The 25,337-nt window shown below is 44.0% G+C and overlaps 1 protein-coding gene across 1 annotated transcript in view; it reads left to right on the forward strand.

The window, feature by feature from the left end:
* Positions 1-25,337, forward strand: part of LOC139375477 (calpain-3-like) — a 44,315-nt gene continuing 18,978 nt past the window's right edge. Inside the window, exons 1-10 of the mRNA XM_071117295.1 lie at positions 1-344; positions 2,193-2,262; positions 6,761-6,879; positions 7,248-7,381; positions 12,125-12,293; positions 18,604-18,687; positions 19,995-20,089; positions 22,658-22,735; positions 23,513-23,673; positions 24,980-25,149. Coding sequence (XP_070973396.1) covers positions 93-344; positions 2,193-2,262; positions 6,761-6,879; positions 7,248-7,381; positions 12,125-12,293; positions 18,604-18,687; positions 19,995-20,089; positions 22,658-22,735; positions 23,513-23,673; positions 24,980-25,149 — 1,332 coding nt within the window. The 5' untranslated portion in view covers positions 1-92. The remainder of the gene's footprint in view (positions 345-2,192; positions 2,263-6,760; positions 6,880-7,247; positions 7,382-12,124; positions 12,294-18,603; positions 18,688-19,994; positions 20,090-22,657; positions 22,736-23,512; positions 23,674-24,979; positions 25,150-25,337) is intronic.

The raw sequence follows: 25,337 nt of genomic DNA on the forward strand, positions 1-25,337 counted from the left end.
AACCCTGTTGGATTTATGCCAAGGTTTTTTAGGCTTGTAAAGACTTTAGTGGAAGTGGTAAAAGCCGGCAGTTTAAAAAATAATAATCCAGAATGCCCTTTACACCGTCCGGCTTCTTCTGTGACCGGCTGATCCGGGAGAGAGAGAGAAGAGATGGAGAAGGATCCCTCAGCAAGCCCCTGCGCTTCAGCGGGCAGGACTTTACCGCACTGAAACAAGAGTGCCTCACCAAGAAGTGCCTGTTTGAGGATGACACCTTCCCAGCCTCCGTGGAGTCTCTGGGGTACAAGGAGCTGGGACACAAGTCCAACAAGGTCAAGAACATCGTCTGGAAGAGACCCAAGGTAGGAGAGGAGGGGGGGGGGGGGGGGGGGGGGGGGTGGATCTGGAGGAGACCGAAGGTAGGAGAGGAGTGGGGGGCATACAGGAGAGGAAGATGATTCAATAAAGAGGGGGAAGGAATGTGGGAGGTGGGATGATGTCCTACAATTACCGAGTCAACAACAAGGACGTTTCAGGATGCTTTGAAAAGGGATTCAATGATGGCAAAACATGTTGTAAAATCTTATCTGGAACTACATGTTCTGAACAGTGAAATCTAAGGACCTCTGTGAGGTACTTGTCACCATTCATTATGGGATGGAATCATGGTTGTTATGGCTGTTTGAAACATGGGACTGTCAGAAATGGTGGGGGGGGGGGGGGCTGATTATATCAATCCGTGGCAAGGCTGATGTGAAGCTATGAATTAGTGAAGTATAGTTGATCTGTTTGTAGAGAGATGCCAGGGACCTCACCATACGATATTACCACCATGCTTAGGTGTCGATTCAATATGTAATGCGATTCTCACGATTCTACTGTACATTTCCTGCCATTTTTTTATTGCGATTTAATGTTCCAAATAAATTGCTCACTATATGTCTGCTGCAGAGAGACGAGGAGAGAGTCAGGAGAAAATGAGTTCTGATCAGTCAGGGAAATAGAAGTGCTGTAAACGTGTTGACTCACTAGAAGCTATAGAATTAAAAATGGCGGCGTTTTGGCGCAGGTACAGCCAACTAGCGCGTGCTAACGCTACCCACAGTAGCAAAATAATGATCATAATAATAATCATAATTATTATTATGACTGAACAAAACATTAAGAACACCTGCTCTTTCCATGATACAGACTGACCAGGTGAATCCAGGTGAAAGATATGATTCCTTATTGATCCACTTCAGTCAGTGTAGATGAAGGGGAGGAGACGGGTTAAAGAAAGATTTTTAAGTCATGAGACAATTGAGACATGGATTGTGTATGTGTGCCAGAGGGTGAATGGGCAAGACAAAATATTTAAGTGCCTTTGAACGGGGGTAGGGTAGTAGGTGCTAGGCACACTGGTTGTGTCAAGAACTGCAACGCTGCTGAGTTTTTCATGCTCAACAGTTTCCTGTGTGTATCAAGAATGGTCCACCACCCAAAGGACATCCAGCCAACTTGACACAACTGTGGGAAGCATTGGAGTCAACATGGACCAGCATCCCTGTGGAACGCTTTCAACACCTTGTAGAGTCAACATGGGCCAGCATCCCTGTGGAACGCTTTCAACACCTTGTAGAGTCAACATGGACCAGCATCCATGGGGTGCAACTCAATATTAGGAAGGTGTTCCTAATGTTTGGTACACTCAAAATGTGTGTATATATATATTTATATATTTATAAAGTGCCTTTGGAAAGTATTCAGACCCCTTGACTTTTTCCACATTTTGTTACGTTACAGCCTTATTCTAAAAGGTATTAAGGCTGCTGAGGGGAGGACGGCTCACAATAGAGTCTGGAACATAACCCAAATGGAATGGCATCAAACACATGGAAACCATGGAAACCATGGAAACCATGGAAACCATGTGTTTGATGTATTTGATACAATTCCACCAGCCATTAACCACGAGCCCTTCCTCCCAAAATTAAGGTGCCACCAACCTCCTGTGATATATACTATTATTATTAAATACTTATTTATTTACAAATCGATACTTGTAGTCAAAAATCAATATAATATCATCCAATAATAATGTAGTAATATGTAACTGTATGGATTTGAATATTTCCCTTACAGCAGGAAATAAGGAAATAAGTCATATCCCTCTTACGTCCCCCCCAGGCAGCTGATCCAAGTGTCTGTGTGTTTCTGTGTGTCACCAGGAGATCTGTGAGAACCCTCAGTTCATTGTGGGCGGAGCCAGCAGGACAGACATTTGCCAGGGAGATCTTGGTAAATATAAATGTTACCCCACCCCACGCCACACTACACCACACCACACTACACCACACTACACTACACCGAACCACACTACACCACACCACATCACACTATACCACACTACACTACACCACACTACACTACACCACACCACACCACACCACACCACACTACACCACACCACACTACACCACACCACACCACACTACACCATACAACACCATACAACACTACACCACACCACACTACACCACACCACAATGCACCACACAACACCACACCACTAGTACTGAGGAGAGGTCAGGTGTGAGATGTATTGACTGGTACTGAGGAGAGGTCAGGTGTGAGATGTATTGACTGGTACTGAGGAGAGGTCAGGTGTGAGATGTATTGACTGGTACTGAGGAGAGGTCAGGTGTTATGTATTGAGGAGAGGTCAGGTGTGAGATGTATTGACTGGTACTGAGGAGAGGTCAGGTGTGTTATGTATTGAGGAGAGGTCAGGTGTGAGATGTATTGACTGGTACTGAGGAGAGGTCAGGTGTGAGATGTATTGACTGGTACTGAGGAGAGGTCAGGTGTGAGATGTATTGACTGGTACTGAGGAGAGGTCAGGTGTGTGATGTATTGACTGGTACTGAGGAGAGGTCAGTTGTGTTATGTATTGAGGAGAGGTCAGGTGTGAGATGTATTGACTGGTACTGAGGAGAGGTCAGGTGTGAGATGTATTGACTGGTACTGAGGAGAGGTCAGGTGTGAGATGTATTGACTGGTACTGAGGAGAGGTCAGGTGTGAGATGTATTGACTGGTACTGAGGAGAGATCAGGTGTGAGATGTATTGAGGAGAGGTCAGGTGTGAGATGTATTGACTGGTACTGAGGAGAGGTCAGGTGTGAGATGTATTGACTGGTACTGAGGAGAGATCAGGTGTGTGATGTATTGACTCACGAATTGGAAAGGGCAGGATGTTTTATGTACCATGATAACCCTGAGGGGAATACTACAAATTAGGATCAATGAGTTCGTCATTAAAAAGGCTGAGCTTAGATATGTATTTTTGGGTCGTTTAATCAATTAGACCAAGCCCATTTCAAGCTAATCTTTCAACAACAAAACAAAATGGCTAACATATTGATCGTACTCTATAGTATACCTCTCAGGTCACCTGTCTCTTCAGGGCAGAAAACATCCCAGTGCTCCCCTGTGAGCCTCACGGCTGGCCTGTCCACCTCTCCACCAGTGGCCTCTCTATATTGTACTGGCTCTATGGAAGGGATTCCAGCTAGCAGCACTTCTCATTGTTGAGCTGTCCGTCCATTCAGTGTCGAGACTCTGTATGAAGTCACCAGGAGGGACAAAGGTTCATACAGGCTGCGACAACAATATTAACTGCCATTGTTCAGTGGTTAACTCACTGACTGGGCATATAGCCAACATGCAGGTTTGGATCGACAGACAGACACCACTGAGGTGAGAGACTGGGTACTGTTCCTCAAACACTGAGGTGAGAGACTGGGTACTGTTCCTCAAACACTGAGGTGAGAGACTGGGTACTGTTCCTCAACACTGAGGTGAGAGACTGGGTACTGTTCCTCAACACTGAGGTGAGAGACTGGGTACTGTTCCTCAACACTGAGGTGAGAGACTGGGTACTGTTCCTCAACACTGAGGTGAGAGACTGGGTACTGTTCCTCAACACTGAAGTGAGAGACTGGGTACTGTTCCTCAAACACTGAGGTGAGAGACTGGGTACTGTTCCTCAACACTGAGGTGAGAGACTGGGTACTGTTCCTCAACACTGAGGTGAGAGACTGGGTACTGTTCCTCAACACTGAGGTGAGAGACTGGGTAATGTTCCTTAACACTGTGGTGAGAGACTGGGTACTGTTCCTCAAACACTGAGGTGAGAGACTGGGTACTGTTCCTCAACACTGAGGTGAGAGACTGGGTACTGTTCCTCAACACTGAGGTGAGAGACTGGGTACTGTTCCTTAACACTGTGGTGAGAGACTGGGTACTGTTCCTCAAACACTGAGGTGAGAGACTGGGTACTGTTCCTCAACACTGAGGTGAGAGACTGGGTACTGTTCCTTAACACTGTGGTGAGAGACTGGGTACTGTTCCTCAACACTGAGGTGAGAGACTGGGTACTGTTCCTCAACACTGAGGTGAGAGACTGGGTACTGTTCCTCAACACTGAGCTGAGAGACTGTGTACTGTTCCTCAACACTGAGGTGAGAGACTGGGTACTGTTCCTCAACAACACAAAAATAGTCGGGAGAGGCAAATACGGACTCGCCTGTTGCCTAAAATCAGGACGATTGACTGAACTATTTAGCTAGGAAGGTCTCATCAGGACGACTGACTGGACTAGCTAGCTGGGAAGGTCTCATCAGGACGACTGACTGGACTAGCTAGCTGGGAAGGTCTCATCAGGACGACTGACTGGACTAGCTAGCTGGGAAGGGCTCATCAGGATGACTGACTGAACTAGCTAGCTGGGAAAGTCTCATCAGGATGACTGACTAAACTAGCTAGCTGGGAAGGGCTCATCAGGATGACTGACTGAACTAGCTAGCTAGGAAAGGCTCATCAGGATGACTGACTAAACTAGCTAGCTGGGAAGGGCTCAGGATGACTGAGGAACTAGACTGACTGAACTAGCTAGCTAGGAAGGTCTCATCAGGATGACTGACTGAACTAGCTAGCTGGGAAGGGCTCATCAGATGACTGACTGAACTAGCTAGCTGGGAAAGTCTCATCAGGATGACTGACTGAACTAGCTAGCTGGGAAGGTCTCATCAGGACGACTGACTGGACTAGCTAGCTGGGAAGGGCTCATCAGATGACTGACTGAACTAGCTAGCTAGGAAGGGCTCATTGCGATGACTGACTAAACTAGCTAGCTGGGAAGGGCTCATTAGGATGACTGACTGAACTAGCTAGCTAGGAAGGGCTCATCAGGATGACTGACTGAACTAGCTAGCTAGGAAGGGCTCATCGCGATGACTGACTAAACTAGCTAGCTGGGAAGGGCTCATTAGGATGACTGACTGAACTAGCTAGCTAGGAAGGGCTCATCAGGATGACTGACTAAACTAGCTAGCTGGGAAAGGCTCATCAGGATGACTGACTGAACTAGCTAGCTGGGAAGGTCTCATCAGGACGACTGACTGAACTAGCTAGCTGGGAAGGTCTCATCAGGACGACTGACTGAACTAGCTAGCTGGGAAGGGCTCATCAGATGACTGACTGAACTAGCTAGCTGGGAAAGTCTCATCAGGATGACTGACTGAACTAGCTAGCTGGGAAGGTCTCATCAGGACGACTGACTGGACTAGCTAGCTGGGAAGGGCTCATCAGATGACTGACTGAACTAGCTAGCTAGGAAGGGCTCATCGCGATGACTGACTAAACTAGCTAGCTGGGAAGGGCTCATTAGGATGACTGACTGAACTAGCTAGCTAGGAAGGGCTCATCAGGATGACTGACTGAACTAGCTAGCTAGGAAGGGCTCATCGCGATGACTGACTAAACTAGCTAGCTGGGAAGGGCTCATTAGGATGACTGACTGAACTAGCTAGCTAGGAAGGGCTCATCAGGATGACTGACTGAACTAGCTAGCTAGGAAGGGCTCATCGCGATGACTGACTAAACTAGCTAGCTGGGAAGGGCTCATTAGGATGACTGACTGAACTAGCTAGCTAGGAAGGGCTCATCAGGATGACTGACTGAACTAGCTAGCTAGGAAGGGCTCATCGCGATGACTGACTAAACTAGCTAGCTGGGAAGGGCTCATTAGGATGACTGACTGAACTAGCTAGCTAGGAAGGGCTCATCAGGACGACTGACTGAACTAGCTAGCTAGGAAGGGCTCATCAGGATGACTGACTGAACCCAATCCATTCATCTCCACTCGACTCTCAGCTGCGTGAAATACGTCATCAATTTGTGCAGCAGGTGTGTCAGAAAAGCCTCTCCCTATCAAGTCCCACATGGAGACAACAAAGATGGTCACCACTCAATAGTTGAACAATAAACAAAACATAACAGTGGGTCTCCCGTCAATCAACTCCAACCAATCACTGCCAGGGGTTAGATAACAATGGTTTTACATGTTGTGGACCTTTACCAGTGGCAATGGGGAATGAAACCAACCTCCCATTGAGCCAGTTGAATGACTGTGTGTTCATTGGGTTTGTGTGTGTGTGTGTGTGTGTGTGTGTTTGTGTTTACAGTGATTGTACAAAACATTAGGAACACCTTCCTAATATTAAGTTGCCCTCAGAATAGTCTCAATTCGTCGGGTGTGTGTGTCTGTCTGACTGTGTGTTCCTAGGTGTGTGTGTCTGTCTGACTGTGTGTTCCTAGGTGTGTGTCTGTTGGTAACTAACTGTGTGTTTCCTAGGTGTGTGTGTCTGTCTGACTGTGTGTTCCTAGGTGTGTGTGTCTATCTGACTGTGTGTTCCTAGGTGTGTGTCTGTTGGTAACTAACTGTGTGTTTCCTAGGTGACTGCTGGCTGCTGGCTGCTATAGCCTGTCTGACTCTGAATGAGAAGCTTCTCTACCGGGTCGTTCCTCAGGAACAGAGCTTCTCTGAGGGATATGGAGGAATCTTCCACTTCCAGGTCAGAACCCACCAATCAAAAGCACAGAACTAGAATGAGTTTACTAGTTAATGCCAGGTTTAGAGGCACTAAGACTCTAGACTCTATGGTCTAAACAACTCTCAATACTACACTATGTTACACTGTAATCACGTATGTTACACTGTAATCACAGTTCCATTTCAATTCAGTCCGTTCAAGACATACACTTATTCAAAATTCACATTAAACTCGTTTTAATTTCCTTAAAAAGTGGGCTAGGAATTTCAGTTTACATCCTGAATTGTGTGAAATGAAATGGAATCAACCCCAACCCTGATTGCAACAGATTATCTTCTCTTGTCAAATCCTCAACCGTGTACTGCATGGGACAACTCTTTCCCCCCCAGTTCTGGCGCTATGGCGACTGGGTTGACGTTGTTATTGACGACCGCATCCCCACCTTCAACAGCCAGCTCGTGTTCACCAAGTCTGCCGAGAGAAATGAATTCTGGAGTGCCCTGCTGGAGAAGGCCTACGCCAAGTATGTACTGCTGACCCTAAATCTAGACCAAGTAGGTAACCCTAACCCCAACCCTACACCAAGTAGGTACCCTTAACCCCAATCCTACACCAAGTAGGTAACCCTAACCCCAACCCTACACCAAGTAGGTACCCTTAACCCCAATCCTACACCAAGTAGGTAACCCTAACCCCAACCCTAACACCAAGTAGGTAACCTTAACCCCAACCCTACACCAAGTAGGTAACCTTTACCCCAACCCTACACCAAGTAGGTAACCTTAACCCCAACCCTACACCAAGTAGGTAACCTTAACCCTAATCCTACACCAAGTAGGTAACCTTAACCCTAATCCTACACCAAGTAGGTAAACTTTACCCCAATCCTACACCAAGTAGATATCCCCAACCCTACACCAAGTAGATAATCCCAACCCTATACCAAGTAGGTAACCTTAACCCCAACCCTACACCAAGAAGGTAACCTTAACCCCAATTCTACACCAAGTAGGTAACCTTAACCCCAACCTTACACCAATAAGGTAACCTTAACCCCAATCCTACACCAAGTAGGTACCCTTAACCCCAACTCTACACCAAGTAGATATCCCCAACCCTACACCAAGTAGATATCCCCAATCCTACACCAAGTAGGTAACCCTAACCATACACAAAGTAGGTAACCTTAACCCCAACCCTACACCAAGTAGGTAACCTTAACCCCAATCCTACACCAAGTAGGTAACCCTAACCATACACCAAGTAGGTAACTTTAACCCCAACCCTACACCAAGTAGGTAACCTTTACCACAATCCTACACCATATCCCCAACCCTACACCAAGTAGATAATCCAACCTTATACCAAGTAGGTAACCTTAACCCCAACCCTACACCAAGTAGGAATCCCCAACCCTACACCAAGTAGATAATCCCAACCTTATACCAAGTATGTAACCTTAACCCCAACCCTACACCAAATAGGTCACCTTAACCCTATACCAAGCAGGTAACCTTTACCCCAACCCTACACCAAGTAGGTAACCTTGACCCTACACCAAGTAGCTAACCTTTACCCCAACCATACACCAAGTAGGTAACCTTTACCCCAACCCTACACCAAGTAGCTAACCTTTACCACAACTCTACACCAAGTAGGTAACCTTAACCCCAACACTACAGCAAGTAGATATCCCCAACCCTACACCAAGTAGATAATCCCAACCCTATACCAAGTAGGTAACCTTAACCCCAACCCTACACCAAGAAGGCAACCTTAACCCTACCCAATTAACCCTACACCAGGTAGGTAACCTTAACCCCAACCTTACACCAATAAGGTAACCTTAACCCCAATCCTACACCAAGTAGGTACCCCCAACCCTACACCAAGTAGATATCCCCAACCCTACACCAAGTAGTAACCCTAACCCCAATCCTACACCAAGTAGGTAACCCTAACCATACACACCAAGTAGGTAACCCTAACCCCAACCCTACACCAAGTAGGTAACCTTAACCCCAATCCTACACCAAGTAGGTAACCCTAACCATACACCAAGTAGGTAACTTTAACTCCAACCCTACACCAAGTAGGTAACCTTTACCACAATCCTACACCATATCCCCAACCCTACACCAAGTAGATAATCCAACCTAATCCTACACCAAGTAGGTAACCTTAACCCCAACCCTACACCAAGTAGGAATCCCCAACCCTACACCAAGTAGATAATCCCAACCCTATACCAAGTAGGTAACCTTAACCCCAACCCTACACCAAATAGGTCACCTTAACCCTATACCAAGCAGGTAACCTTTACCCCAACCATACACCAAGTAGGTAACCTTGACCCTACACCAAGTAGCTAACCTTTACCCTACCCAACCATACACTAAGTAGTAACCCTAACCATTTACCACAACCCTACACCAAGTAGCTAACCTCCTACACCACAACCCTCTACACCAAGTAGGTAACCTTAACCCCAACACTACAGCAAGTAGATAATCCTACACCATATCCCCAACCCTACACCAAGTAGATATCCAACCCTACACCAAGTAGGTAACCTTAACCCTACACCAAGTAGGTAATCCCCCTAACCAAGTAGGTAACCAACCCCAACCCTACACCAAATAGGTAACCTTAACCCAAACCTATACCAAGCAGGTAACCTTTACCCCAACCCTACACCAAGTAGGTAACCTTAACCCTACACCAAGTAGGTAACCTTTACCCCAACCATACACCAAGTAGGTAACCTTTACCACAACCCTACACCAAGTAGCTAACCTTTACCACAATCCTACACCAAGTAGGTAACCTTAACCCCAACACTACACCAAGTAGGTAACCTTAACCCCAATCCTACACCAAGTAGGTAACCCCAACCCTACACCAAGCAGGTAACCTTTACCCCAACCCTACACCAAGTAGGTAACCCTAACCCCCCTACACCAAGTAGGTAACCTTAACCCAAACACTACACCAAGTAGGTAACCTTAACCCTACACCAAGTAGGTAACCTTAACCCCAACCCTACACCAAGTAGGTAACCTTTACCCCAATCCTACACCAAGTAGGTAACCTTTACCCCAACCCTACACCAAGTAGGTAACCTTTACCCCAATCCTACACCAAGTAGGTAACCTTTACCCCAACCCTACACCAAGTAGGTAACCTTAACCCCAATCCTACACCAAGTAGGTAACCTTGACCCTACACCAAGCAGGTAACCTTTACCCCAACCCTACACCAAGTAGGTAACCTTAACCCTACACCAAGTACCCCAACCCTACACCAAGTAGGTAACCTTTACCCCAACCCTACACCAAGTAGGTACCCCTAACCCTCACTCTCCTCCCCCCTCCCCATGCTGAAGGGTGGTAACACCACGACCCTAACCCTCACTCTCACATCACCCCTCCCCAGGATTCACGGTTCCTATGAGGCCATGAAGGGCGGTAACATCACGACCCTAACCCTCACTCTCCCATCACCCCTCCCCAGGATTCACGGTTCCTATGAGGCCCTGAAGGGCGGTAACATCACGACCCTAACCCTCACTCTCCCACCCCCCCTCCCCAGGCTTCACAGTTCCTATGAGGCCCTGAAGGGCGGAAACACCACGACCCTAACCCTCCCTCTGTTCCTATGAGGCCCTGAAGGGCGGTAACACCACGACCCTAACCCTCCCTCTCCCATCCCCCCTCCTCCCCAGGCTTCACTGTTCCTATGAGGCCCTGAAGGGCGGTAACACCACGACCCTAACCCTCCCTCTCCCATCCCCCCTCCTGCCCAGGCTTCACGGTTCCTACGAGGCCCTGAAGGGCGGAAACACCACGACCCTAACCCTCACTCTCCCATCCCCCCTCCCCAGGCTTCACGGTTCCTACGAGGCCCTGAAGGGCGGTAACACCACGACCCTAACCCTCCCTCTCCCATCCCCCCTCCTCCCCAGGCTTCACGGTTCCTATGAGTCCCTGAAGGGCAGTAACACCACGACCCTAACCCTCCCTCTCCCATCCCCCCTCCTCCCCAGGCTTCACGGTTCCTATGAGGCTCTGAAGGGCAGTAACACCACGACCCTAACCCTCACTCTCCCATCCCTCCTCCCCAGGCTTCACGGTTCCTACGAGGCCCTGAAGGGCGGAAACACTACGACCCTAACCCTCCCTCTCCCATCCCCCCCCCCCAGGCTGAAGGGTGGTAACACCAAGACCCTAACCCTCCCTCTCCCATCCCCCCTCCCCAGGCTTCACGGTTCCTACGAGGCCCTGAAGGGCGGTAACACCACGACCCTAACCCTCCCTCTCCCATCCCCCCTCCCCAGGCTTCACGGTTCCTACGAGGCCCTGAAGGGCAGTAACGCCACGACCCTAACCCTCCCTCTCCCATCCCTCCTCCCCAGGCTTCACGGTTCCTACGAGGCCCTGAAGGGCGGAAACACCACGACCCTAACCCTCACTCTCCCATCCCTCCTCCCCAGGCTTCACGGTTCCTACGAGGCCCTGAAGGGCGGTAACACTACGACCCTAACCCTCCCTCTCCCATCCCCCCTCCTCCCTAGGCTTCACGGTTCCTACGAGGCCCTGAAGGGCGGTAACACCACGACCCTAACCCTCACTCTCCCCATCCCTCCTCCACAGGCTTCACGGTTCCTACGAGGCCCTGAAGGGCGGTAACACTACGACCCTAACCCTCACTCTATCCCTCCTCCCCAGGCTTCACAGTTCCTACGAGGCCCTGAAGGGCGGTAACACCACGACCCTAACCCTCCCTCTCCCATCCCCCCTCCTCCCCAGGCTTCACGGTTCCTACGAGGCCCTGAAGGGCGGTAACACCACGACCCTAACCCTCACTCTCCCCTCCCCCCTCCCCAGGCTTCACGGTTCCTACGAGGCCCTGAAGGGCGGTAACACCACGACCCTAACCCTCACTCTCCCATCCCTCCTCCCCAGGCTTCACGGTTCCTACGAGGCCCTGAAGGGCGGTAACACCACGACCCTAACCCTCCCTCTCCCATCCCCCCTCCTCCCCAGGCTTCACGGTTCCTACGAGGCCCTGAAGGGCGGTAACACCACGACCCTAACCCTCCCTCTCCCATCCCCCCTTCCCCAGGCTTCACGGTTCCTATGAGGCCCTGAAGGGCGGTAACACCACGACCCTAACCCTCCCTCCTCCTCCCCCAGGCTTCACGGTTCCTACGAGGCCCTGAAGGGCGGTAACACCACGACCCTAACCCTCCCTCCTCCTCCCCCAGGCTTCACGGTTCCTACGAGGCCCTGAAGGGCGGAAACACCACAGAGGCCATGGAAGACTTCACCGGGGGCGTGACAGAGTTCTATGAGATGAAGGAGGCGCCCAAGGAGCTGTACAAGATCATGAAAAAGGCCCTGGAGAGAGGCTCTATGATGGGCTGCTCTATCGACGTGAGTCTCTGACCTTAGGATCGTGACCCCTGACCTCCAACGGGACTCACAAACCGTAGTTGAAGACACTCACGTCGATAGAGCAGCCCATCATGGAGCCCCTCTCTTCATTTATGATTCTGACCCATCACCTGACCTGTCACCTGACCTAACACCTGACCTGTCACCTGATCTAACACCTGACCTGTCACCTGACCTGTCACCAGACTTGTCACCTGACCTGTCACCAGACCTAACACCAGACCTGTCACCTGACCTGTCACCTGACCTGTCACCTGACCTGTCACCAGACGTGTCACCTGACCTTTCACCTGATCTGTCTCCTGATCTAACACCAGACCAGTCACCAGACCTGCCACCAGACCTGTCACCTGACCTGTCACCTGATTTGTCACCAGAACTAACACCTGACCTGTCACCTGATCTGTCACCAGACCTGTCACCTGACCTGTCACCTGACCTGTCACCTGATCTAACACCAGACCTGTCACCAGACCTGCCACCTGACCTGTCACCTGACCTAAGACCAGACCTGTCACCAGACCTGTCACCTGACCTAAGACCAGACCTGTCACCTGACCTGACCTGTCACCTGACCTGTCACCTGACCTGTCACCAGACATGTCACCTGACCTTTCACCTGACCTGTCACCTGACCTGTCACCAGACATGTCACCTGACCTTTCACCTGACCTGTCACCTGACCTGTCACCAGACATGTCACCAGACCTGTTACCTGACCTGTTACCTGACCTGTCACCTGACCTGTCAGCTGACCTGTCACCTGACCTAACACCTGACCTTTCACCTGACCTGTCACCTGACCTTTCACTTGACCTGTCACCAGACCTAACACCTGACCTGTCACCTGACCTAACACCTGACCTGTCACCTGACCTAACACCTGACCTGTCACCAGACCTAACACCTGACCTGTCACCTGACCTGTCACCTGACCTGTCACCTGACTTGTCACCTGACCTGTCACCTGACTTGTCACCTGACCTGTCACCAGACCTAAGAGCCATTTCAGTCAATGCAAAAGGTATTACTATGTGTCCTGTCTGTGGTGGCCGGGGGTTAGTGCTGCTGTCCCCGCACCCTGTGCACATGTGTACCGTGTCAGTGTGGGTACAAATCTGTCCCACTGTCTAATTGACACAATGGCCTTGTCCAAATCTGTCCCACTGTCTAATTGACACAATGGTCTTGTCCAAATCTGTCCCACTGTCTAATTGACACAATGGCCTTGTCCAAATCTGTCCCACTGTCTAATTGACACAATGGCCTTGTCCAAATATGTCCCACTGTCTAATTGACACAATGGCCTTGTCCAAATCTGTCCCACTGCCTAATTGGCACAATGGCCTTGTCCAAATCTGTCCCACTGTCTAATTGACAGAATGGCCTTGTCCAAATCTGTCCCACTGCCTAATTGGCACAATGGCCTTGTCCAAATCTGTCCCACTGTCTAATTGGCAGAATGGCCTTGTCCAAATCTGTCCCACTGCCTAATTGGCAGAATGGCCTTGTCCAAATCTGTCCCACTGCCTAATTGGCAGAATGGCCTTGTCCAAATCTGTCCCACTGCCTAATTGACAGAATGGCCTTGTCCAAATCTGTCCCACTGCCTAATTGGCAGAATGGCCTTGTCCAAATCTGTCCCACTGCCTAATTGGCAGAATGGCAGTGTAAAAATATTCGTACTTCCGCTGTAAATAGTAGTTGTTTTGAGAATGCGAAATAAGAACGTTTCATAGTTTGTGAAATGTCTCAAATGTAGTATGTTGTAAATGCCAAGATGTCTTACTCATTTTTGGCTTTTCATCTAATAAAATTGCATACTATTGAGGAAGAGAATCGTGTTTTGAGACCCACGTATATTTGACAACAGCTGATAATCAGCTGAAGGGACACGTTGTACCAAAATGAACCAATGGCAGGAATCAAAGCAAATATGCCTTAGATGAGGTATTCTCAGTAAGAGGAGCCAAGTATGCTGATATTTGTGGCTTACTGCATTCGTTTTTACTCAATAGTACTCAATAGTACATTCTAAATAGTGTCTAGTCTACTAGTGTCTAGTTTAGTAAGTGGTAGGCAAGCCAGATTTTGGACACGGCCAATGCTTTCTTCTCTCTTTCCTTGTGAATAAAAACATGTACAAAATACAAGAATAGTGGGAACTGCCCCCCCTCCCCCCCAAAAATAACATATTTTAAAAAATAAGTTATTTAATAAGAAAACAAAACAGTTATGGCCACCACTAAGAAAACAAAACAATTATGGCCACCATTAAGTAAACAAAACAATTATGGTCACACTAAGAAAACAAAACAATTATGGCCACCACTACGTAAACAAAACAATTATGGCCACCACTAAGAAAACAAAACAATTATGGCCACCACTAAGAAAACAAAACAATTATGGCCACAACTAAGAAAACAAAACAATTATGGCCACCACTAAGAAAACAAAACAATTATGGCCACCACTAAGAAAACAAAACAATTATGGCCACCACTAAGAAAACAAAACAATTATGGCCACCACTAAGAAAACAAAACAATTATGGCCACCAATAAGTAAACAAAACAATTATGGCCACCACTTAGAAAACAAAACAATTATGGCCACCACTAAGTAAACAAAACAATTATGGTCACCACTAAGAAAACAAAACAATTATGGCCACCACTAAGTAAACAAAACAATTATGGTCACCACTAAGAAAACAAAACAATTATGGCCACCACTAAGTAAACAAAACAATTATGGCCACCACTAACAAAACAAAACGATTATGGCCACCACTAAGAAAACAAAACAATTATGGCCACCACTTAGAAAATAAAACAATTATGGTCACCACTAAGAAAACAAAACAATTATGGCCACCACTAAGAAAACAAAACAATTATGGCCACCACTAAGAAAACAAAAAGTTTATGAAAATGTATCGTGGTGCTTTCTAAACCCTGACCTGTATCTGTGTTTATCAGGGACTAAACCCTGACCTGTATCTGTGTTTATCAGGGACTAAACCCTAACCTGTATCTGTGTTTATCAGGGACTAAACCCTGACCTGTATCTGCGTTTATCAGGGACTAAACCCTGACCTGTATCTGTGTTTATCGGGGACTAAACCCTGACCTGTATCTGTGTTTATCAGGGACTAAACCCTAACCTGTATCTGTGTTTATCAGGGACTAAACCCTGACCTGTATCTGTGTTTATCAGGGACTAAACCCTGACCTGTATCTGTGTTTATCGTGGACTAAACCCTGACCTGTACCTGTGTTTATCAGGGACTAAACCCTGACCTGTATCTGTGTTTATCAGGGACTAAACCCTAACCTGTATCTGTGTTCATCAGGGACTAAACCCTGACCTGTATCTGTGTTTATCAGGGACTAAACCCTGACCTGTATCCGCGTTTATCAGGGACTAAACCCTGACCTGTATCTGTGTTTATCAGGGACTAAACCCTGACCTGTATCTGTGTTCATCAGGGACTAAACCCTGACCTGTATCTGTGTTTATCAGGGACTAAACCCTGACCTGTATCTGTGTTTATCAGGGACTAAACCCTGACCTGTATCTGTGTTTATCAGGGACTAAACCCTGACCTGTATCTGTGTTTATCAGGGACTAAACCCTGACCTGTATCTGTGTTTATCAGGGACTAAACCCTGACCTGTATCTGTGTTCATCAGGGACTAAACCCTGACCTGTATCTGTGTTTATCAGGGACTAAACCCTGACCTGTATCTGTGTTTATCAGGGACTAAACCCTGACCTGTATCTATGTTTATCAGGGACTAAACCCTGACCTGTATCTGTGTTTATCGGGGACTAAACCCTGACCTGTACCTGTGTTTATCAGGGACTAAACCCTGACCTGTATCTGTGTTTATCAGGGACTAAACCCTGACCTGTATCTGTGTTTATCAGGGACTAAACCCTGACCTGTATCTGTGATTATCAGGGACTAAACCCTGACCTGTATCTGTGTTTATCAGGGACTAAACCCTGACCTGTATCTGTGTTTATCAGGGACTAAACCCTGACCTGTATTTATCAGGGACTAAACCCTGACCTGTATCTGTGTTCATCAGGGACTAAACCCTGACCTGTATCTGTGTTTATCAGGGACTAAACCCTGACCTGTATCTGTGTTTATCGTGGACTAAACCCTGACCTATATCTGTGTTTATTAGGGACTAAACCCTGACCTGTATCTGTGTTTATCAGGGACTAAACCCTGACCTGTATCTGTGTTCATCAGGGACTAAACCCTGACCTGTATCTGTGTTTATCAGGGACTAAACCCTGACCTGTATCTGTGTTTATCAGGGACTAAACCCTGACCTGTATCTGTGTTTATCGGGGACTAAACCCTGACCTGTATCTGTGTTTATCGGGGACTAAACCCTGACCTGTATCTGTGTTTATCAGGGACTAAACCCTGACCTGTATCTGTGTTCATCAGGGACTAAACCCTGACCTGGATTTAATTGTATTTTTTTGTTAACGATCTTCAGAAAATACTCTGTGATGTCAAAGTGAAAGAAAATTTCTAAAATTCAAAAATGTATATTTTAATTAGATAAGTTTTCAATCCCCTGAGTCAATACATGTCAGAATCACCTTTGGCAGTGATTACAGCTGTGAGTCTTTCTGTGTAAGTCTCTAAGAGCTTTCCACACCTGGATTGTACAATATTTGCCCATTATTCTTTTCAAAATTCTTCAAACTCTGTCAAGTTGGTTTTTGAACATTCCTAGACGGCAATTCTCAAATCTTGCCATAGATTTTCAAGACAATTTAAGTTAAAAAAATGTAACTAGGCCACTCAGGAACATTCAATGTCATCTTGGTAAGTAACTCCAACATGTAATTGGCATTTTAGGTTATTGTCCCGCTGAAACGTGAATGAGTTTTCCTCTAGGATTTTGCCTGTGACAAGCATACACATAACATGATGCAGTCCACCACAATGCTTGAAAATATGAGTGTTACTCAGTGATGTGTTGTGTTGGATTTGTCCCAAACATAATGCTTTGTTTTCAGGACAAAAAGTGTATTTCTTTGCCACATTGTTTGCAGTATTACTTTGATGTCTTGTTACAAACAGGATGCATGTTTTGGAATATTTTTATTCTGTACAAGCTTCCTTCTTTTCACTCTGTCAATTATGTTAGTATTGTGGAGTAATGTTACGGTTTTCTTCCGTCGAAGGAGAGGCGGACCAAAATGCAGCATGGTTATTTTGATTCATGGTTCTTTAATAAAGAAACTACACATGAACAAACTAACAAAACAAGAAACGTAACATGAAACCCTAAACAGCCTTATCTGGTGCAAACAAAAACAGAGACAGGAACAATCACCCACAAAACACTCAAAGAATATGGCTGCCTAAATATGGTTCCCAATCAGAGACAACGATAAACACCTGCCTCTGATTGAGAACCACTTCAGGCAACCATAGACTTTTCTAGACAACCCCACTATACCACAATCCCAATACCTACAAAAAACCCTAGACAAAACACACCACATAATAAACCCATGGCACACCCTGGCCTGACCAAAATAATAAAGAAAACACAAAATACTAAGATCAGGGTGTGACAAGTAACTACAATGTTGTTGATCCATCCTCAGTTTGCTCATATCACAGCCATTTTCTTGCATTTTAAAGATGATGGTACAAAAAACAAACACATGTTTTATCTTTGTATTATCTTTAATCAGATCTAATGTGTTATATTCTCCTACATTCATTTCACATTTCCACAAACTTCAAAGTGTTTCCTTTCAAATGGTATCAATAATATGCATATCCTTGCTTCAGGTCCTGAGCTATTTAATGTGTCATTTATTGTGAAAATTGAAAAAAAGGGGGGTGGATCTTTTAACCTACATTTTTGTGAATGGGGTGGTGTACCTAATAAACTATAAACCGGTAAGTGTATACTTCCACAATACACCTGTCATGTAATAATAGTAGACAACGCTACTGTAAATAAACACTAGCTCTTATGTTTAATTGTAAATTAAGTCCTTCTGGGTAAAGACATAAGTGACTGAATTGTAAAACTGAATTGAATTGTAAAAACCTGTTGGATCTCCGTTTTTAAAAAGTCTCTCAGTCTCAACGGAAAACAGTCCAGTTTTGAATGTATGTCTTTACCCGTTTCAATGAAGACAACTACGTAAATGACCTCTCAACGGATTCTGTTGTGTCTGGCATAGCGAAGACCAGCTATGTGATTCATGTGTTGTCTATTCCATTCTCCAGTCCCTGGTCCCTGCTCGTTTCGAGACGCGCACTGTGACTGGCCTTGTGAAGGGCCACGCCTACTCTGTGACTGCCGTCGAGGAGGTGAGATACACCCATAGCAACATATAGATTCACTTCAATTACAGGATCTAAGGGCATCTTCACATGTTCTCTGATTGGAGGTGTGTTTACCTGCAACTCAATGCAACCCCTATTACTAGCCTGTTCAACTCAAATTACTAGCCTGTTCAACCCCTATTACTTGCCTGTTCAACCCCCCCTATTACTAGCCTGTTCAACCCCTATTACTAGCCTGTTCAACCCCTTTTACTAGCCTGTTCAACCTGTATTACTTGCCTGTTCAACCCCCCCTATTACTAGCCTGTTCAACCCCTATTACTAGCCTGTTCAACCACTATTACTAGCCTGTTCAACCACTATTACTAGCCTGTTCAACCCCTATTACTTGCCTGTTCAACCCCCCCTATTACTAGCCTGTTCAACCCCTATTACTAGCCTGTTCAACCACTATTACTAGCCTGTTCAACCACTATTACTAGCCTGTTCAACCCCTATTACTTGCCTGTTCAACCCCCCCTATTACTAGCCTGTTCAACCACTATTACTAGCCTGTTCAACCACTATTACTAGCCTGTTCAACCCCTATTACTTGCCTGTTCAACCCCCCCTATTACTAGCCTGTTCAACCACCATTACTAGCCTGTTCAACCACTATTACTAGCCTGTTCAACCCCTATTACTAGCCTGTTCAACCTCTATTACTAGCCTGTTCAACCTCTATTACTAGCCTGTTCAACCCCTATTACTAGCCTGTTCAACCCCTATTACTAGTCTGTTCAACCCCTATTACTAGCCTGTTCAACCCCTATTACTAGCCTGTTCAACCCCTATTACTAGCCTGTTCAACCCCCCCTATTACTAGCCTGTTCAACCTCTATTACTAGCCTGTTCAACCCCTATTACTAGCCTGACCCATAGCAACATATAGATTCACTTCAAGCCAATAGTTGTGGGTTGGGACAAAGCTGACTCAAGCAGCCAATGGTTGTGGGTTGGGATAAAGCTGACTCAATCAGCCAATGGTTGTGAGTTGGGACAAAGCTGACTCAAGCAGCCAATGGTTGTGGGTAGGGACAAAGCTGACTCAAGCAGCCAATGGTTGTGGGTAGGGACAAAGCTGACTCAAGCAGCCAATGGTTGTGGGTTGGGACAAAGCTGACTCAAGCAGCCAATGGTTGTGGGTTGGGACAAAGCTGACTCAAGCAGCCAGTGGTTATGGGTAGGGCCAAAGCTGACTCAAGCAGCCAATGGTTGTGGGTTGGGACAAAGCTGACTCAAGCAGCCAGTGGTTGTGATTGTTACATGGACCGGTGTGTGTTTCTCCTCAGTGTAAGCAGTCCCAGCACAAGGAGCCTAAGGTGCGTCTGGTGCGCCTCAGGAACCCCTGGGGACAGGTGGAGTGGAATGGGCCCTGGAGTGACAAGTAAGATACGCCTGATTGATTGATTGATTGATTGATTGATTGAACTGGCACCAGTGATAGACACAGGTTGGTTTCTAATGTCTATGCTAGCATACAATTCCTAATACATTGCCTCGTTCTTCTAAGGTTACGTTTACACAGGTATCCCAATTCACATCAAATCTTTTCATATCAGAACTTTTTCAGAACTGGTCTGATTGGTCAAAATTCCATTTATCACATTTAGCACGTTTATGATATTTAGCACATTATGACATTTAGCACGTTTATGATATTATGATATTTAGCACGTTATGACATTTAGCACATTATGACATTATGACATTTAGCACATTTAGAACATTATGACATTTAGCACATTATGACATTTAGCACATTTAGCACTTTTAGCACATTATGACATTTAGAACATTATGACATTATGACATTTAGAACATTATGACATTATGACATTTAGCACATTTATGATATTTAGCACATTATGACATTTAGCACGTTTATGATATTTAGCACATTATGACATTCAGCACATTATGACATTATGACATTTAGCACATTTAGCACTTTTAGCACATTATGACATTTAGCACATTTAGCCCATTATGACATTTAGGATATTTAGCCCATTATGACATTTAGGATATTTAGCACATTATGACATTTAGCACATTATGACATTTATGACATTTAGCACATTATGACATTTATGACATTATGACATTTAGCACATTATGACATTAAGCACATTAGGACATTTAGTACATTATGACATTTATGACATTTAGCACATTATGCCATTTAGCACATTAGGACATTTAGCACATTATGACATTTATGACATTAAGCACATTATGCCATTTAGCACATTATGACATTTATGACATTTATGACATTATGCCATTTAGCACATTATGACATTTAGCACATTAGGACATTTAGCACATTACGACATTTAGCACATTACGACATTTATGACATTTATGGCACATTACATTATTTTATATCACATGACATTATGTTATATTATATTACATTATATTATATTACATGACATTATGTTATATTATACTACATTATATTATATTACATTATATTATATTATACTAATTATATTATATTACATTACATTATATTATATTATATTACATTATGTTATATTACATTACATTATATTATATTATATTACATTACATTATATTATATTATATTACATTACATTATATTATATTACATAACATTATATTATACTACATTATATTATATTACATTATATTACATTATATTATATTATACTACATTATATTATATTACATTATATTACATTATATTATATTATACTACATTATATTATATTACATTATATTACATTATATTATATTATACTACATTATATTATATTACATTATATTACATTATATTATATTATACTACATTATATTATATTACATTATATTACATTATATTACATTATATTATATTATTACATTACATTATATTATATTACATTACATTACATTATATTATACTAATTATATTATATTACATTATATTACATAACATTATATTACATTACATTATATTATACTACATTATATTACATAACATTACATTATATTATATTATATTTATATTATATTTACATTATATTACATTATATTATATTACATTACATTATATTATATTACATTACATTATATTATATTATATTACATTACATTATATTATATTATACTCATTATATTATATTACATTATATTATATTATATTATATTATATTATATTTATATTATATTATATTATATTACATTATATTATATTATACTCATTATATTATATTACATTACATTATATTATATTATACTCATTATATTATATTACATTATATTATATAAAATTACATTATATTATATTATATTATATTATATTATATTACATTATATTATATTACATTACATTATATTATATTACATTATATTACATTATATTATATTATACTACATTATATTATATAAAATTACATTATATTATATTATATTATATTATATTACATTACATTATATTATATTACATTATATTATATTACATTACATTATATTATATTACATTATATTATATTATATTACATTACATTATATTACATTATATTATATTATATTACATTATATTATATTACATTACATTATATTATACTAATTATATTATATTACATTATATTATATAACATTATATTACATTACATTACATTATATTATACTAATTATATTATATTACATTATATTATATTACATTATATTACATTACATTATATTATACTAATTATATTATATAACATTACATTATATTATATTACATTACATTACATTACATTACATTATATTACATTATATTATATTATATTATATAACATTATATTACATTACATTACATTATATTATATTATATTATATTACATTATGTTATATTATATTACACTACATTACATTACATTACATTATATTTTATTCTATGTCAGAGAAGGTCCGTGTATTGTTCAGTTTGGCAGTTGATGATGTTCCCCACTGCCCACAGCTCTAAGGAGTGGGTGTCTCTGTCTAAGGGAGAGAAGGACAAGCTCCAGCATCAAAGTGCTGAGGACGGGGAGTTCTGGTGAGTATTGTTTCTCTCTTCATTCTAGCTGCTCTTGATACTTGATGTTTATTTTCTCTACCCACATTACATGTCTTCACTGAACTAGTCTATAAAAAGGTATGTTGTGCTGCTGAAGAACATTAAGATGTACAGACTATTTCAGAGACGATGAGTTTTCCTTTCCCAGTTTAAATACTTTTAGAACCCTGCACCAAAATACCTTTGACTAGAAACTATTAAGTGGAGCGTGTCAATTGTTGACACTCCTTGTCTTCCTTCCTCTCCCTCTTCACTCATCTCCTCCTTCTCCCTCCCCCTCTCTCTCCCTCTCCTCTCATCTGCCCCACTCCCTTCCCCTCTCCCCTCTTCCTCTCCCTCTTATATCCCCTCTCCCTCTCCTCCCTCTCGCTCTCCTTGCTCACCTCCCTCTCCCTCTTCCACTCCCTCCCCCCTCCACCTCTCCTCTGTCTCCCTCTCCCGCTCTTCTGTCTCCCTCTCCCTCACTCCTCCTTCCTCTCCCCTCTATTGTCTCCCTCTCCCTTGTCTCCCTCTCCCTCTCACTCTCCTTCTGTCTCCCTCTCCCTTGTCTCCCTCTCCCTCTCACTCTCCTTCTGTCTCCCTCTCCCTTGTCTCCCTCTCCCTCTCACTCTCCTTCTGTCTCCCTCTCCCTTGTCTCCCTCTCCCTCTCACTCTCCTTCTGTCTCCCTCTCCCTTGTCTCCCTCTTCCACTCCTTACCCCTATCCTCTGTCTCCATCCCCTCTCTGCCTCTCTTTCCCTCTCCTCTGTCACCCCAGGATGGCCTTTGAGGACTTCAAGAAGAACTACACTAAGATTGAGATCTGCAACCTGACCCCTGATGCCTTGGAGGACGATAAGATCCACAAGTGGACGGTGTCTGTGAACGAGGGTCGCTGGGTCAGAGGCTGCTCCGCCGGGGGCTGTAGAAACTACCCAGGTAGGAGATGATCCCTGACCTCTAACCCTCTACTGTAGGGATCCCGAGTGGCGCAGCGGTCTAATGCATCTCACTGCAAGAGGCGTCACTGCAGTCCCTGGTTCGAATCCAGGCTGCATCACATTCGGCTGTGATTGGGAGTCCAATAAGGCGGCGCACAATTTGCCCAGTGTCGTCCGGGTTTGCCCGGGGGTAGGACCGTCATTGTAAATAATAATTTGTTCTTAACTGACTTGCCTAGTCAAATAAAGGTTCAATATAACAATTAATAAAAAAAAAATTTGACAGCGCTTGTCTAATGGAATGAATTTTAGGCAACCAATCGCAGCGCTCCAATGGATAGCAACTGTTGTCGAGTCTGACATCTCGAACAAGCTCACGTTTGAGTTTTATTTTTTTTCTTTTTATAATAGTTTAAATGGCTAAATAATTGAACAGTGGGGTACTTGTCACTGGAGTTCCTGAAATGCAAAGCCTTCTGGAGTATTTTTTGAGTCTGAAATTATACTTTTTGTTATATTGTTTTCTCGCTCAGCTGGTTAGCTAGCTTTGGTGGTCTCATTGACCACCAAACGTTGCTAACGCTAGCTAGCTAGCCACTTAATATTAATTGTTTAACCATGTTATTAGTAAAACTCCCATCTGCTGTCGACGCACAAGATACAATTTGAGAGCACTGGTTTTCTCGCAAAAGTGGTTGTAGTGTTGACTGCATGCTGACAGTGAATTCAGAGCCATTCACTGGCTAAACACACTACAAACATTATTTTACCAGGTTCCCGTGAAGCCCGTGTAATGACAACATACTTGAGAGTTTCCTGATTACCGTTGATGTAGTCAGTATTTAATTTAATTTAGTATTAAAAACCGTTTGAGATCATTGTGAGGGGATTTCACCCGTGGCTAGAAGGGGAAATTGGGTTTCCTGGGAAAATGTTGTTCTGAGGTTGCAACGGGGGGGGGGGGGGGGGGGCAATAGCGAAGGGTTATTTGCACTGCACATCTACCCCACCTGTTACTATGGCTAGGCTCAATCAAATGTTCCCAAAGTATTTGAAAGAAAACAAATATTATTTGAAGACTAGGTCTAATTTACTCATGTATAGGATTGTCCTCATACGGGGCACCATCACGTAGCAGCCAATGTCCATTGAGTGATGTGGTGTGTTTGGTTCTGATCCCTACCTCTATTTATGTTATGTAGTCTATCAACAAGGATTAGGTTCTGCAGATTAAGGTCTGCAAATTCTGGACCTAGGCATAGTAATGTGTTGTGTTTGGTTCTGAATCCGCTCCCTACCTGCAGATACTTTCTGGACCAACCCTCAGTACCGCCTGCGTCTCTTGGAGGAGGATGATGACCCAGAAGACAACGAGGTGGCGTGTTCCTTCGTGATCGCTCTGATGCAGAAGAACAGACGGAAAGAGAGGAAGATGGGAGCCAATCTCTTCACCATCGGATTTGCCATCTACGAGGTGTCCCCTGTCAGATGTCACTCTCAACAACAACAAAAAACAGATCTTAAACAACTTTTATTATTCTTTAAAGGGGAAATCTGCTGTTCAAATAACAACAAATCACATTGTTAGTTCAAAATTTAAAAAATGGATGTGCCAGTTGCAGATTTCCCCTTGGCTACAAATGTTGGCGACACACATCGCAT

The sequence above is a fragment of the Oncorhynchus clarkii genome, chromosome 19 (genome assembly GCF_045791955.1).
Source record: "Oncorhynchus clarkii lewisi isolate Uvic-CL-2024 chromosome 19, UVic_Ocla_1.0, whole genome shotgun sequence".
Lineage (NCBI taxonomy): Eukaryota > Metazoa > Chordata > Actinopteri > Salmoniformes > Salmonidae > Oncorhynchus > Oncorhynchus clarkii.